The following is a 14,387-nucleotide window of genomic DNA, read 5'->3' on the forward strand; positions in this document are numbered from 1 at the left end:
GAGCAGGTCTGCAGGATGAAAGCTGAGAACCATCGGAGGTCATGTGAAAAGAAGGCCCTGAGTCTAAGACCCAAGAGGAAGTAGTAGTACCTGATGCTGACATTGAGGCAGCAGATCCAAATGTACGGACGGGAGGATCAAGACAAGAAGAAGTGCCAGTAGTAACTCTGCGACGAGATCCAGAGGAGCGCCTGATCCGAAACTCAGCAAGCTGCTTAGGATGTAACTTGAAGCAATTCTAAGCATGATGACCTGTCTTCTTGCAATGGGTGCAAACGATAGCATCTACAAAAGAAGAACCCTTGATCAATACAGGCCGATGAGAAACCGCCAAAACAGTGTGAGATCACTGAAATAGTAGCAAGAGCACGAAGACGTGTCTCCTCAGCAATCAAGGCGGCAAGTGCTTAAGCAAAGGTAGGAAGAGGAGTATATCCAAGAAGCTGAAAGCGTAGTGGCTCAAACTAAGAGCTGAGGTGCATCACAAACTGAAACATGAGGTTCTGTTGCTCATGTTTTTCTTTTGCGGCACAATTCTTGCAACCGAAGCATCCCTTCGGCACCATAGTATCCAATTGACCAGATACACGAGTGAATATTGTGTAGAATTCTTCCACTGATAGATCCTGTTGTTGAAGACTATGCAGGTTTTGTAGTAGGGAGAATCGGAGTGCCTCACTGGTGTGTAGATAGTGCTTAAATTTTTTTTTGTTGATAAATGATCGACAAGGCTCATCATAATGGAAACATCAGTACTCATGCACAAGATAGCCATGACACGATCATCGGCAACCCTCTAAGCCTTAACAGCAGTCGCAGCAGTAGTCGCCTCATCAAGAGGATCATCAATTAGATTAGATGCTAGACCAACTGATCGCAAAAGCATGTGTACCGAAAATGCCCACTCGACAATTTTGACCATTAAGTCTGATATCCATATGAGGAAGAGTACCATTGCCAATTATCGAATTAGAGGACTAAATTAGGATCGGCATATTTTTTTTTATTTTACTGCTGCATATCATTGTGCACCATTATTGTTGCATGTCACTGTGCACGCCACTATGCGCCGTCACTGTGTGTCGGCATTGTGCACGTCAGTGTGCACCTCCACTGTGTGTTGGCACTATGCATGTCACTGTGCGCCGTCACTATGCTTGGCTTTTTGTGCTTGTCTCCATGCAGGTGTCTCATGTAGGTGTCTCGTTGTGTTTGTATTAGATCCTTGAATAATATTCCAAGAAGGCCGGCGACGTGAGAAAGGAGAAGGCCGGCGGCGACTTGAGGGGGGAAGAAGGCCGGCAACTTGAGGGAGGCCGGCAACTTGAGGAAAGAGAAAGAGGCCGGCGACTTGAGGGAGGCCGGTGACTTTGAGGAAGGAAAAGGCCGACCATTTGACGGAGGCCGACGGAGAAAACCGGAGAAGATGATGATGACTAGCGGAGATGACCGGAATTAAAGTTTCTCAACCCTCTTTGATACCATGTTAGAATATGGAGAGAATGAAGAGAGGAAGATCATATTAATCATGTCATAATGTGTACAAGTATATATATGCACAAAACTAAATGGGCTATATAGTAATGGGCTTTAACAAGTGGAACTACAGATGTGAATAAGAGAAGGAAAGGATAGGTCGAGGAGCATTTTGTATTTTTATTCTATCATGTTTATTTTATTTTGTTTTTTGAAGTCTGATGTCTTGAAGTGGGTTTCGGACTGACTTCAGTGAGCGCACTACTTATCGTATTTGATTTTGCACTTCAGGGCTTTGCCTTCTTATAGATTTTTAATGCATCTTAATTACAACCTTTGCCTTTTGAAACAATAACAACTATATTCAATTGATTTTCCAGAGATGCAGCTCTTAATGATGTCCAGAAACAGATGAGGGACATGGCTAAGAAACTTGATACCTCCAGTGCTCGTTTCTTGTCAGAGAAGGAATTGTGGCAGAAGAATTTGGAGAGCATTGAAGAAAGTTGGAAATGTAATTTTTGCTACAACGAATGCTTCTTAGCATTTTCATGATATTATTCTAACTTATAATTCGTTTGAAAAACTAATTTTGCAGTTAAATATGCTGCATTGGAGGCTCAAAACATCAAATGCTCTATAGATGATATAGAAAAGGCCTTCGAAGAGCTTAAGCAACAATACAGAAAGCTGAAGGCATCTTGTGTTTTATTCTCAAACCTTGGTTGACTTATCTCTTCTTGTTTAATGTTTCTTATTTTGTAGGAAGAGCATGATACCTTTCGTGATGTTGCTGATAGAGCACTTGAAGAGAAAGAAGCAGAGGTTGTGAAACTCTTAGAAGACAATAAGTATCTTCGGCGCTTTTTGGAGTCAAAACCATTTGTATGTTAATATTTCCCTTTGCACTTTGCTTTTATAATTATGTGCCTTTTTTTATATGATCATTGCTAATTATTGCGTTTTCTGTTGACTTGTAGATCAGTTTTGTTGATGTTATACTTTATATTATTTTCTTTGGAGAATAATTCAATTTAAATAAATATTTAAAAAAAAACCTTATTATTCAGTTTTGATCAAAGGCTTACCTCCCTACCGCACTTGGTGTTAGGTCCTACATCAAGCTCATCTTTCCAACACTATTTCCTTTGTCGGAACCTAGGGATGCAGAACCTGTAGATAGGCACTTTCTGCTGTTAGGACTCATGCTTGTCTCTCCCATCTTCTGTACAGCTTTCTGGTTTCATGGCTATCATCTTTACCATAGATATGTTTCTGAATAAGACTTTTGAGTGCTACATTAGAGGTGTGACAATGGAAAATCTTATGTGGTTTTCAGTTCAAAACTTTTGGTCGAAGTTGTTTAACATCATTTCATCATTTGCTCTCATTCTGATCTTAAACAACTCACCCATGGGTGTGAGATATTTCTATACAGAATATCACCTCCTCTGCTCTTATGGGCTACTCGATGACATTCATCTGTAGGCAATTTTCTTAATAAAATTCCTCCTTTTGTATTTCTTTTCATATTTTACTGACTTAGCCTTGAGAAACATCTAGTTTACCTTTGCAAACCTAGGCGGTATGCTTATCTTCTGCATTGTCATCATAGTTGCATCCAGATCTAATTCCAACATTCAAAATGAAAAAGAAAAATATCTTGCCTTTATTTGAACTGTAGAAACAGCCTGATTCAAGTATCTATTTTCAAGTTAAAAGAGTTAAGTTTCTTACTTTTTTACATGGTTTTTTTTCCTGCTAAATAAGCTAATAGATGCTTGGTATTGCAATCTTCAGGTTGACCACATAGATAACCAAAACCCAGGTATGACAATATTTTGAAATCTGCTTTTGTCCTTGTCAACCTGAAATTGGTTTTCCTCCTTTCTTTTAGTTTCAGAGAGGCAGGATTCTCATGTTGCAAGTGTAGCAGCTGCAGAACAACAAATTCTGGTATATTTGGTCTCATGTTTAACTGGTGTAATGAACATGTATTTGATTCATTGTGAGTGTTCAATGGATTATGCTGGTTTTTAGTTAATTTGGCAATATGTGCCGACATATGGGCTTTAGGATGGAGATATGAAGCCTGACATAAACTGCAGTGTCAATGTGGGTAGTTAATCAATTTTAAAAGTATGCACAATGATGAAAGTTCACATAAGTTTTATATTACCCATAAATGAGAATAAAGATAATGAGTGTATTTTGTGATGTAAATCTCACTTGCCTGGAGACATCACCCTTTTTCCTTTTCTGCAACTTGGCCTTCCAATTTTTCACACTACGAATGAAATACGTCTCTGGAGCATGATCGCCAATGATGCATTCCATAATCAACCATTTTACTTCCAAAACATTGGATTCTTGAATCTTGACAATTTATGGTTATAATTTTTTTATCCCAGCTGTTAGCTAGGCAACAAGCTCAGAGAGAGGAAGAACTTGCTCAGTCACAAAGACACATTTTGGCTCTTCAAGTAAATTTCCTCTTTCTTAGCTTTGAATTTTCGTTTTTTCCTGGTACTAACATCTGGCCTTCCAGGAGGAGATTGAGGAGCTTGAACAGGAAAATCGCCTTCATAGTCAACAGGTGTGTATCAGCATATATCTAAATGGAAGCATCACTCTATTTTAAACCACTAATTTATTATATTAATTAATGTTTTGCTTTCCATTTCTTCACATTATTCACTTGAAGGCTATGAAAAATATAACTTAGAAGCCATTATTGTTCAACTGTGTTTCTTTTTCATTTGTAGGAAGCAATGTTGAAGTCTGAGCTCAGGAACATGGAAAGATCACAAAAACGTGAAGGAGTAGACATGACATATCTTAAAAATGTGATATTGAAATTGCTTGAAACTGGTAATACAGAAAAAGTGAACCACTTGTTATTGGTGTTCGATGCATCCCATTTTAGTATTATTTTCTTAATATTGTTTCCTTTATCTTTCTTAATTTTTATATTAAAGCAGCAATTTATTCTTTCCACTGCTTTTCTTGCTTTTCTCAGGTGAAGTGGAGGCATTACTTCCTGTGGTTGGAACATTGTTACAATTCAGCCCAGAGGAGGTAAAGTTTACAAATACTCATGCTCTTTTACTTACGTTTAAATGCACTATATGTGGCCATAATGTTGGTTTTGTTTTGGCAATGGATTTTCAAAATGATCAATGGATCCCTGTGTACGGTTGAAATTTCTTATTATTTTGTGTTGTTGAGTCAGCGTAGTTTTGAAGCACATGCGTTATTTTAATTACTTTTTTCTTATGTGAAATTTACTCCAAATGTGGTTGTTTATGTGGTTGGATTAAGTAAATTTTCATGCCATGTCTATTTGTTATCTTGTTTTTAATTTTTTTATTAGAAATTTTGTTGGCCATTGTGTGCCTCATGGAGTCATCATTGATCACTGCAATACTTCTTAAAAGAATGAAAACATCATAGGGCTGATGATGTGGCAGGTAGCCATACCATCATGTGAGGGGATTTCTGATTATGAGACCCTGCAAAACAATGTGAGAGTGGTTGTGTTTATGGAATTTTCTTCCTTTATGACTTATTTTGGTAAGTTAGGAAGCAAGGGCTCATTAGAGAGAACCCTTCAATCTCTGGTAGAAAGAAATTAAGAAGGTAGAATTCTGCTCTCTTTATTTCCAGCTTAGAACGCTTTAAACTCCCTGTCAACCTCCTGAAAAAAGACTTAGAATCGAATAGATATAGAAACACATGGAATATTTGTTATTTATTCATATTTAAAATAATTTATCTACTTTTCGAATCTTCCTCTTTTTCCCATGAGTAAATCCCTTGTAGGCCTGATCAAAATTCTACTTGAGCAAATTTCACTTTCTGCAGCCGGGATGAATGTTGATGGTGACTTCCAACATTACTCTCCTATCAAGAACATGCTTAACGTTGAGGATGAAAGAGGGATGAACATTGGAGAATATTTGAAACGGTTCCCAAGAAACGCCAGTAAGTGAGAGACCCTTCCAATGTACAGAAATTTGTTGGGTGCCTATGGAAAGTTGAGAATCCAAGACTGTTTTCGGTGTAGGCTGGACAACACCTTTATAGACTATTGGTAAGGTTAGGATCATGGTGATGGACCCAAAAATTTCTTCAAACAAGACTTTGAATCGAATAGAAATAGAAACACATGGAATATTTGTTATTTATCCATATTTAAAATAATTTATCTACTTTTCGAATCTTCCTCTTTTTCCCATGAGTAAATCCCTTGTAGACCTGATCAAAATTCTACTTGAGCAAATTTCACTTTCTGCAGCCGGGATGAATGTTGATGTTGACTTCCAACATTACTCTCCTATCAAGAACATGCTTAACGTTAAGGATGAAAGAGGGATGAACATTGAAGAATATTTGAAACGGTTCCCAAGAAACACCAGTAAGTGAGAGACCCTTCCAATGTACAGAAATTTGTTGGGTGCCTACGGAAAGTTGAGAATCCAAGACTGTTTTTGGTGTAGGCTGGACAACACCTTATAGACTATTGGTAAGGTTAGGATCATGGTGATGGACCCAAAAATTTCTTCAAACAAGAAACTTGGGAAAAGCAGATGAATTTTGGCTTTAGGAGGAAGGGTGAGGCAATTAGCAACCTATCTAATTTTCGCAACAACTACAAATGGACCATAAAAATGGGGAAATAGCTTGTGAAGCCTAAGAGGGTTGTCAGTAAAGTTGTAGCTTGTGAAGCATCATAGCGCCAACTTCAAATTGAATGTTCCAGTAATGGGAATCCTAATTTGGCTTCATCACATGTTGAAATTGCAATAAGTGGTTTCCTAAATCTATTAATAGTTGTTGTTTTGTTTGTAATTTAACAATAATTTTGGCGGCAGACGGCCATACACTACCTCAAAAGATGTGGCTTTTAAAAATGTGTGGAAGCTGGTATTATAGTAGTGTAGTAGTGTTCCACCCATGCACAACCCAATTAAGCCAATGTCAAGGATGGTCGCAAGTGGAATATCTGAGATACATTTCTGTGGCACGCTTAACAGTGCTTCTGTGTAACCATTTGTTTGGGCATGGTAGGCTAAACTGAAGAGAGTTTAGAGCCACTCAACCGAAATAATTCTGTCCAAAATGAGCTGGTGAAAATAACATCCTGATCACCCACGATGGATTCCGACGGGCCACGTAATTTTGAAAATTTGATTATAAAAGAGGCAAGCTATAGATTGTTATGTGTGAATGAGATAGTAGAAGGAAGTGAGCATCTTTGGAAAATTGATCCACCACCATGAGTAACATTGTTTTGCCATGTGAAGAAGGAAAGTCATCAACGAAGTCCATAAAGAAAATCTGGCCAGATTTATATAGGAATGAAAGAGGTTGTAAGAGACCAGTAAGTTGCAGATAATCTGACTTGTTCTTCATACAAATCGCACAGGTTCCCACCATATTTTGGACTTGGAGTTTCATGCCAGACCAATAAAAATCAGCAGCTATGCGATGGAGGGGTTTTTGATACCCCTCATGGCACTGAGAATGAATAGCAGAAATAATAGCTTGAGGAAACGAAGAACCTAGAATAAATCTCGATTTTTAAAGAAAATAAGTCCATCTAAATGAGGTGTACAGGATATCTCTATTTTAACAGCATTAGGGAAAGTTAATTGTGGCATGGAAATTGCAGATAATGTACCCACATCCTCTTGCTAGTGTGAGAGGGAAATCTGCTACAACATTCTATTTTCATGCTCAGTGTTCCACTGAAAAATCAAAACCCATTAGCTTGCTAATGCGATGTAGTTGCATGGATATAATAGTTTACTACTAAAACAGAAATTTGAGGCTATAGTGATCACCTTTAATTAAAAATTCTGACCCCAAATGTATGACCTCTAATGATAAACTGCCTTGACTAAACCAACAACTTTTTTCTCAAGGGGGCAAGAGTTGATGTCATGCAGAAAAGGGATGGATGAAAAATGCAATTGGACGACATTCTTGTTGGACAACAGTCTCAATGCCTGAATCAGAAGCATCACAGTTGACTATATAACCCTTGTTGAAGTTAAAAAGAGCCAACACAGGGGTGGTTGTAACTGCAAGCTTTAAATCTTCAAAAACTTGTGAGGACTCTGGATTCTAGGAAAAATAATTTTTCTTCACAATGGTAGTGAAAGAAGCTATAATGGTTCCATAATCTCGAACAAACTTCTTGTAATAGCCCGTGAGCAATAGAAATCCCCATGAAGTATGAATGGTACCTGGTTTTCAGCCATTGGTTCATGGCTGCCGTATTCTATGGATCAGCTACAACTCCTTATATGGAAATTAAATGTCCCAAATATGAAATTTGGGTCTTGCCCAAACAAGCATTTAAACTATTTTACATATAAAGAGTGTTGTTCCACTCGCGAGAAACCAATTCAAAGGTACTAAATATGTTCTGCCCACGTTCAACTATGGATTAAAATGCCGTTGAAGAACACCATTGCAGACTTCCTCAGGTACTGTTAAACACAATTCATGAGAGCCTGAAATGAGGATAGGGAGTTGGAGAGACCAAAAGGAATGTCATAGAATTTGAAGTGGCCATGATGAGTGCGAAAAACCATCTGTTCTACATCCATCTCCCTCATTTGATATGATGATACCCAGAATGCAGGTCTAGCTTTGAGCGGTAGCAAATTCCATGTAATTCCTCCAATAATTCATCAAATACTGGCATAGGAAATTTGTACTTCACCGTATTGGAATTCAATGCTTGGTAGCCAACACAATCTCCATGAATTATTAACCTTCTTGACTAATAGAACTGGAGAAGAGAGAAACTAACTAGGCCAAATAATCCCCTATTTGAGCATCATTTTGTGTGGTCTTTCTATTTGACCCTCCTAGGTTTAGAGTCATACGATGGTCACTATTTCTAGTTGGGTATACAGGCCTTATGGTAAGCGAAAGATCAATTGGAACTCATTAAGGTCTCCTTGGAGTTCCATCTCCTTATCCAATTCTAAAGGAGTGGATAAGGAAGCAGTTTTGTTGGTGAAGGAATCCTTAATGCCATTCAACTCTACTTCTTGATTCTACTATTGAAACCTCATCTTCATAACTATAAAATCCCAAAAAAAATAGGGTTGAGTATTCTAAGCCAATAAACTCCCAAAACTACACCATATCTATAAAGAGGTAATATATATTAATTCAAGCAGAAAAACTAAGTCCCTAATTGTATGGGCAACAGATGGCATGTCTAGACAAGGTAACTTTTCTCCATTAGCGACTGTAACCAGCAATTCCATCAGCTTTCTGTGAAATGCCCCTCCTTTCACATAGTCTGGCCAAACTCAATATACTAGTAAGGTCTTGCGGATCTTTAGCTTTACTTCTACAGCAATGGCTTCCTTTAAGCCACTGCTGAAAATTTCACCTTCCTGCTCCGAAGACAAAGCACTGGTGCAGGCTACTAGTTGCTCAAACCACCTTTGGTGTTCATCAACAGTACCAGTTTATCGAAGTTTTGACAGTTCTCTCAGTTTGTTGTTGCAAATAGGAGGGCCAAATCACAAATTACAGATTCAAGGGATCAAAAGAGCCATTAAATAGAGGAGAATCAAGTTTTGAGAACTTAGGAACTAAATTTCCCCCTTCTTGATTTACAGATCCAGTCATTGACTTTGTGATTGGGATGAATTTTGCCTTCTCCATGAGATGGAGCTAACTCACAGAAAAGTAGTTCCAATTGAGCTGTTACAACATCTTGCCTGGCCTCACGTGCACCCCTTTCTCGTTCCTTAATTGCCCTGACCCTAGCTTGATCCTCCTAGTACATAGTCATAAAAGCTTCTAATTGCTGTCATAAGGCAGGTTGTTCTCTCATATTTATCGATTCTGATACCAGATTGTTAGATGCCTGAGACCAATTTCTGGCTATAAGACCCTGCAAAACAATATTAGAGTGGCTGTGTTTTAAGGGTTTCTTTCCTTTTTGATCTATTTTGGTGCGTTAGGAAGTCGGGGCTTATTAGAGAGAATCCTTCGATCACTGCCATAAAAAAATTAAGAAGGCAGGATTCTCCTTTCTTTATTTCCAACTTAGAAAGCTTTAAACAGACCTCTCATTACGGCCCTAATATAATTCCCTGGCAACTTCCTAATAAGAAGCTATAGAATCTTAACTAAAAAAGAAATAGATTCAGATGGAACATCTGTTATTTATTCAAATTTAAAATAACTTATTTACATTTCTATCCTCTTTTTCTCACAAGTAAATCTCTTGTAGACCTGGTCAAAAGGAACTACTTGAGCAGATTTTTCTTTGTCCAACTGGGTTGTATGTTGCTGTTGACTTGCAACACATCACCTGCAAAATAAAAGTAATCATACCAGGTGGTAGCTGATGTGGCAAAAAATGTCACCACATCAACCATAAGCAAAGAAATGCCATATCAACAAAGGAATTATTATTAAAATGACTCTTTTATTTCAGTAATTATGTTTGTCAACATGGAGAAAAATGCACAATTTCTACTGCACACATGGTACTATCTTGACCATTTTGAAAATACATGGATAAAAATAAACATTGTGGTCAGAGAGTGCATTTAGACCCCTTGTTTAATTTCAATGTAGACTAGAACTTTAGAATTCATACACCTAGACACTTGGGCAATTCATGTGACCTTTGTCATCCTTTAATAAGAACCAAACAAACTTTGTACTCATTATTTAATAATTTCAATTTGACGATTGGGGAGCTAGAGCTTATATGCTGAATTACACTGCTTGGAAACTTTTGCATTCGTTTCTTATATTAGTCCTCTGCATGCAGATCAAGAAGTGCCAACAAGCATACCATTCATCAAATGATGTTTCAAGTCAAGCTTTTGCCGAGACTACTTCAACCCCCCAATCATCACTCTTCTCAAGATTCTCATTTTCATAAGCAGATTCATTCGTCAAATCTCTTTAGGTATGTTTGCATTGCATGGTATATGTATAACAAATCATATTACTGCCATAGAAGAGCTAAGATCAAAGGGCATAGCCAGAAAGTAAACGTTCTTTCAGAAAGCAACATACTATACTTCGAATTTATTTTTTTGTTCCATCCCCCCTATGAATATGTATAGGACAAGATCCTATCCTTGTTATGTTTTTGTATTTTGAAAGAAGAAAAAAAAAATGTATTTAATTACTTTCAACTTTTGTTTAACTTTTTCTTCTCACTCTCAATTATATCCATTGACTTGGTCGTTTGTCTGCTAGAAGTAACTTTTCTTGTTTAGTGGGGATATTGGCGATACATTGAACCTTGGTGATAAGGTTCACCATAAAGTTTGTATTCTTTTGTCATGTCATAAGATTTGAATGTTCAACTTCTTGAGAGGCATTCACTGTGAATGCCAAATAAGAACGTATCAATGGTAAGAATAATTGTTGCTCCGTTGTTTTAGATGTTAGAAAAGCAGGGATTGTCTTGGATCATCGCATTCATGAAAGTCATTTTTTCAATAGAAGTCTTTTTTTTGGAAAAAGAAGAGCAAAAGCTCAAAACAAAGATTAAAAGAAAAGATGATGCCGATTGCACAAGTCATCAAGCCAGTGTGGTCGGTCTAAGCCTTGGAAGAACAGAGAAAGTTGAGAGCAGTTTCTGCCGAAAGAAGCCAGCGCATCCGCAATTGCATTATCCTCCCTAGGAATAGTCTCAATGAATAGATAAGGAAAGAAACCCAGGTTCTGTTTCAGCAATTGATACTCCTCTTTGATATGCCAAGCGGTACAAGCGTTGAAGTTTTTCAGGAGCTGCGCAATACCAGCACAATCACAGAAAAGACTAGAAGGTAGCCAATCGTTCGAGATACAGAGTTGCAAAGCAAGGTTGATCGCAACGATTTCAGCCATGATGGGAGAAGTAGCAACCGCAGCAATGGCACCTGCAATCAGAATTTGATTCACATTAGAAATGATGATGAAACCTAAGCCCGCCAACCTAGATTCCATACACCAAGATGCATCAGTGAAAATTTTAATAGAATTGTTTGATTGAGAAGTTCTGGGAAACTCCCTGAAAGTGAATGTGGGGCGATTGCAGTACAAGTTCCACGCATTAGGAACAATCGAACTGAAGTTGATAGGTTGATTGTTGAAAATAAGCTTGCATCTGGACTTCCAGATGAGCCAGGCAATAGCAGCGATAAGAGCCTTAGCTCGGAGGTCAAGATCTCTCCCATGGATATTCTTTAAAAGCCAGCTGCCAGAGCTAAGAGTAAGAATATCATTCTGATTCCAACCGATCCTGGCAAACACTTCATGCCAACATTGACTGATTTTGGAGTAATTCCAAATCAGATGCTCAGTAGTTTCATCAGTGAGTCCACACAAAGGGCAAGTAGTTCTGGGGCCAATGTTGAGCTGGAATAAGTAGCCCCCAGTGGAAAGTCTCCCATGTGCAAGCTTCCAAAGAAAGACCTTGACACGGGAAAGGGTAGGCAGTTTCCAGATAATCGACCAGCCCAACCAAGAGGCTTCAGTAGTATTAGAATTTGAAACATGATCATAGACTGAAGAGGCAATAGAAGCTTTGCAAGAATGATATCTCCAAACCCAAAGATTAGGGCCCTCCTCAATGATATTTAAATTCTCAATATTGTTCCAATTAAAGTTATTACCAAACAAGCTTCTGACGGAAGCAGAACAGAACCCATGAGACTCTAAGAGATTATTGAATATTAAATCCTCACGATTATCCAAAGGCATGTTTAAAAAGGTAGGTTTTTTGGCAATAGGAAGGTTGAAAAAACAGAGATCATGCCAAAGATCAATGGTCTCAGGATTACAGGAAAGAAGCTTTATGTTAGGTCTAAGAAATGTTGCAGAGTTGCAAATTGATTTGTAAAACCAAGAGGAATTAGAGACATGCTTCGAGTTCCAAAGATGCCAACCCCTGTACTTAGATTTAAAAATATCGACCCAAATTTTTGTTATCAGAATTGAGAAGTGAGAAAACATTCTTGGCCATGAGTGAGTGCTTAACATATCTCAGATTCCGAATTCCCAAGCCCCCCTCAGACGTTTTTAAGTGTAGTAATTGCCCACCCAACCGAATGAAAGCCATGATTGCTGCCAGTTCTACCCCAGAGAAAATTCCTAGCCAGTTTGGAGATGTTGTCTAGAATGGAATTTGGGAGGTTCATAACCGAAAGGATGTAATTTGGTATCGCAGAAATTATGCTATTAATAAGGATGGTTCTGCCCGCAGTAGTAAGAGAAGAGTGGTTCCAAGAATTCAAAATATTTTTAACTCTGTTAGGAATGTGGGTGAGCTGGTTAGAGAGCAGTCTCCGAGGAGATATAGGCACCCCAAGATAGGTGAAAGGGAAGCTCCCTAAATTAATCCCAAGAATTCGAGAGATCGAGTTGGCAAGCCTATTGTTACATCAAGAAGGGACATAAATGGCTGATTTAAGAGGATTGGGCTTTTGCCGAGAGATCTCCTGGTAAATATTGAGTCAAAGAAGACAATTTCGCGCAGATTTCCTAGAAGCATTAGTAACCAGAATGAGATCGTCGGCAAACATAAGATGATTAAAATTTCTAGGAAGATTAGAGTTGAAACCTTGAACCATCCCAAAAGAGAGAGCTTTATTAAGAATGGCCGAGAGGTTCTGGGAGACTAATAGGAAAAGTAGGGGGGAAAGAGGATCCCCCTGTCTAACACCTCTATTACTATTAAACCAAGCAGTATGACGGCCATTCATAATAAAGGAGAAAGAAGCAGAAGAAAGACAAGCCTGGACCCAAGAGATCCATTTATCAGGAAAATGCATTCTCTGGAGGGTAACAATAATGGTTGGCCATTCAACAGTATCAAAGGCCTTTTCAATATCGATTTTACAAATCATCCTAGGGGAGACATGGGAGTCAGTTTCTAAGCTATGCACGATTTCCTGTGCTGCGATGATGTTATCAATAGCGCCCCGCCCAGGAATGAAACCACACTGCTCAGGGCCAATAATTTTATGAATTACAAGTTTGAGACGATTGGCTAGGATTTTTGAAATCAGTTTATAACAGACATTGCACAGAGAGATTGGTCTGAAATCTTTAACAGAAATAGGATGGGTGATTTTGGGAATAAGCACAACATAGGTTTTACCCCAAGAAAGGGGAAGGGCACCATTGTTAAAAAAACAAGAGATAGCATTGAAGAGATGAGGCCCAATTAGATTCCAGTAAAAAAGATAAAATTCCACATTCATGCCATTAGGACCAGGACTTTTGCCCCGGGACATAGACTTGAGATTACTAAAGACTTCTCCCATGGTAATGGGTTTAATTAAGGACTCACGGTCTAATTCCGAAAGGGCAGGTAAGTCGTCAGGTAAGGCATGCCTATAGAAATCAAGGGGCTTAGACGAGGAGGAAGACCAGAGATCTTTATAATAATGAAGGAAACAACTTTCAAGATCAGGGTGCTCAGTAAAGATATTACCCGATAAGTCTTTGATCGCATTGATCCTTTTTTTATGCCGACGAACTTTGACCGTGTTGTGGAAGTATCTAGTGTTGGAGTCACCCGAGTTCATCCATTGCAATTTAGCTCTTTGCCCCCAATAAATGTTTTGTTGTCTTAACAGAGCGTTTTGCCTATTGTAGAGAGCCCGCAACCAGACCCCCTTCCAGTTATCAAACTGATTCATGTCTTCCTCCTCAATTTTCTTAATCTCAGCCTGAATGTTGTTAAGTTCAGCATCAATGTAGCCAAGGCCAGAGCGATTCCACCTGAGGATATTAAGCTTGGTGTTAGAAATACAACTCATAAAAGATTGCAAGGTAGAGGTAGAAGGATCAGTATTCCAAGCTTTCATCACACTGTTGTGGCACTCCTCATAGTCAAGCCAATAGTTATCAAACCTGAAAAC

The 14,387-nt window shown here is 38.4% G+C and overlaps 2 protein-coding genes across 7 annotated transcripts in view; one reads left to right on the forward strand and one right to left on the reverse strand.

Annotated features, from left to right (window-relative positions):
- The window catches only part of LOC120270469 (protein GRIP), a 61,132-nt gene extending 50,412 nt beyond the window's left edge, over window positions 1–10,720 (forward strand). For 2 of the 6 annotated variants that reach the window (XM_039277492.1, XM_039277532.1), the window contains 10 exons: window positions 1,857–1,990; window positions 2,075–2,172; window positions 2,242–2,361; window positions 3,277–3,304; window positions 3,374–3,432; window positions 3,888–3,959; window positions 4,025–4,072; window positions 4,242–4,347; window positions 4,496–4,554; window positions 10,295–10,718. In XM_039277492.1, coding sequence (XP_039133426.1) covers window positions 1,857–1,990; window positions 2,075–2,172; window positions 2,242–2,361; window positions 3,277–3,304; window positions 3,374–3,432; window positions 3,888–3,959; window positions 4,025–4,072; window positions 4,242–4,347; window positions 4,496–4,554; window positions 10,295–10,408 — 838 coding nt within the window. In that variant the 3' untranslated portion in view covers window positions 10,409–10,718. Of the gene's footprint in view, window positions 1–1,856; window positions 1,991–2,074; window positions 2,173–2,241; window positions 2,362–3,276; window positions 3,305–3,373; window positions 3,433–3,887; window positions 3,960–4,024; window positions 4,073–4,241; window positions 4,348–4,495; window positions 4,555–5,340; window positions 5,580–10,294 lie in introns of those variants that run through there. The other 4 variants (XM_039277524.1, XM_039277501.1, XM_039277510.1 and 1 more) reach the window with 4 other exon arrangements.
- A 305-nt stretch (window positions 10,721–11,025) lies between these two features.
- LOC120272581 lies at window positions 11,026–12,222 on the reverse strand. Its single transcript, XM_039279444.1, has one exon. It carries the CDS (start codon window positions 12,220–12,222, stop codon window positions 11,026–11,028), a length of 1,197 nt encoding a protein of 398 aa, XP_039135378.1.
- Between the last annotated feature and the right edge of the window lie 2,165 nt (window positions 12,223–14,387).

This window comes from Dioscorea cayenensis, chromosome 2 (assembly GCF_009730915.1).
Source record: "Dioscorea cayenensis subsp. rotundata cultivar TDr96_F1 chromosome 2, TDr96_F1_v2_PseudoChromosome.rev07_lg8_w22 25.fasta, whole genome shotgun sequence".
Lineage (NCBI taxonomy): Eukaryota > Viridiplantae > Streptophyta > Magnoliopsida > Dioscoreales > Dioscoreaceae > Dioscorea > Dioscorea cayenensis.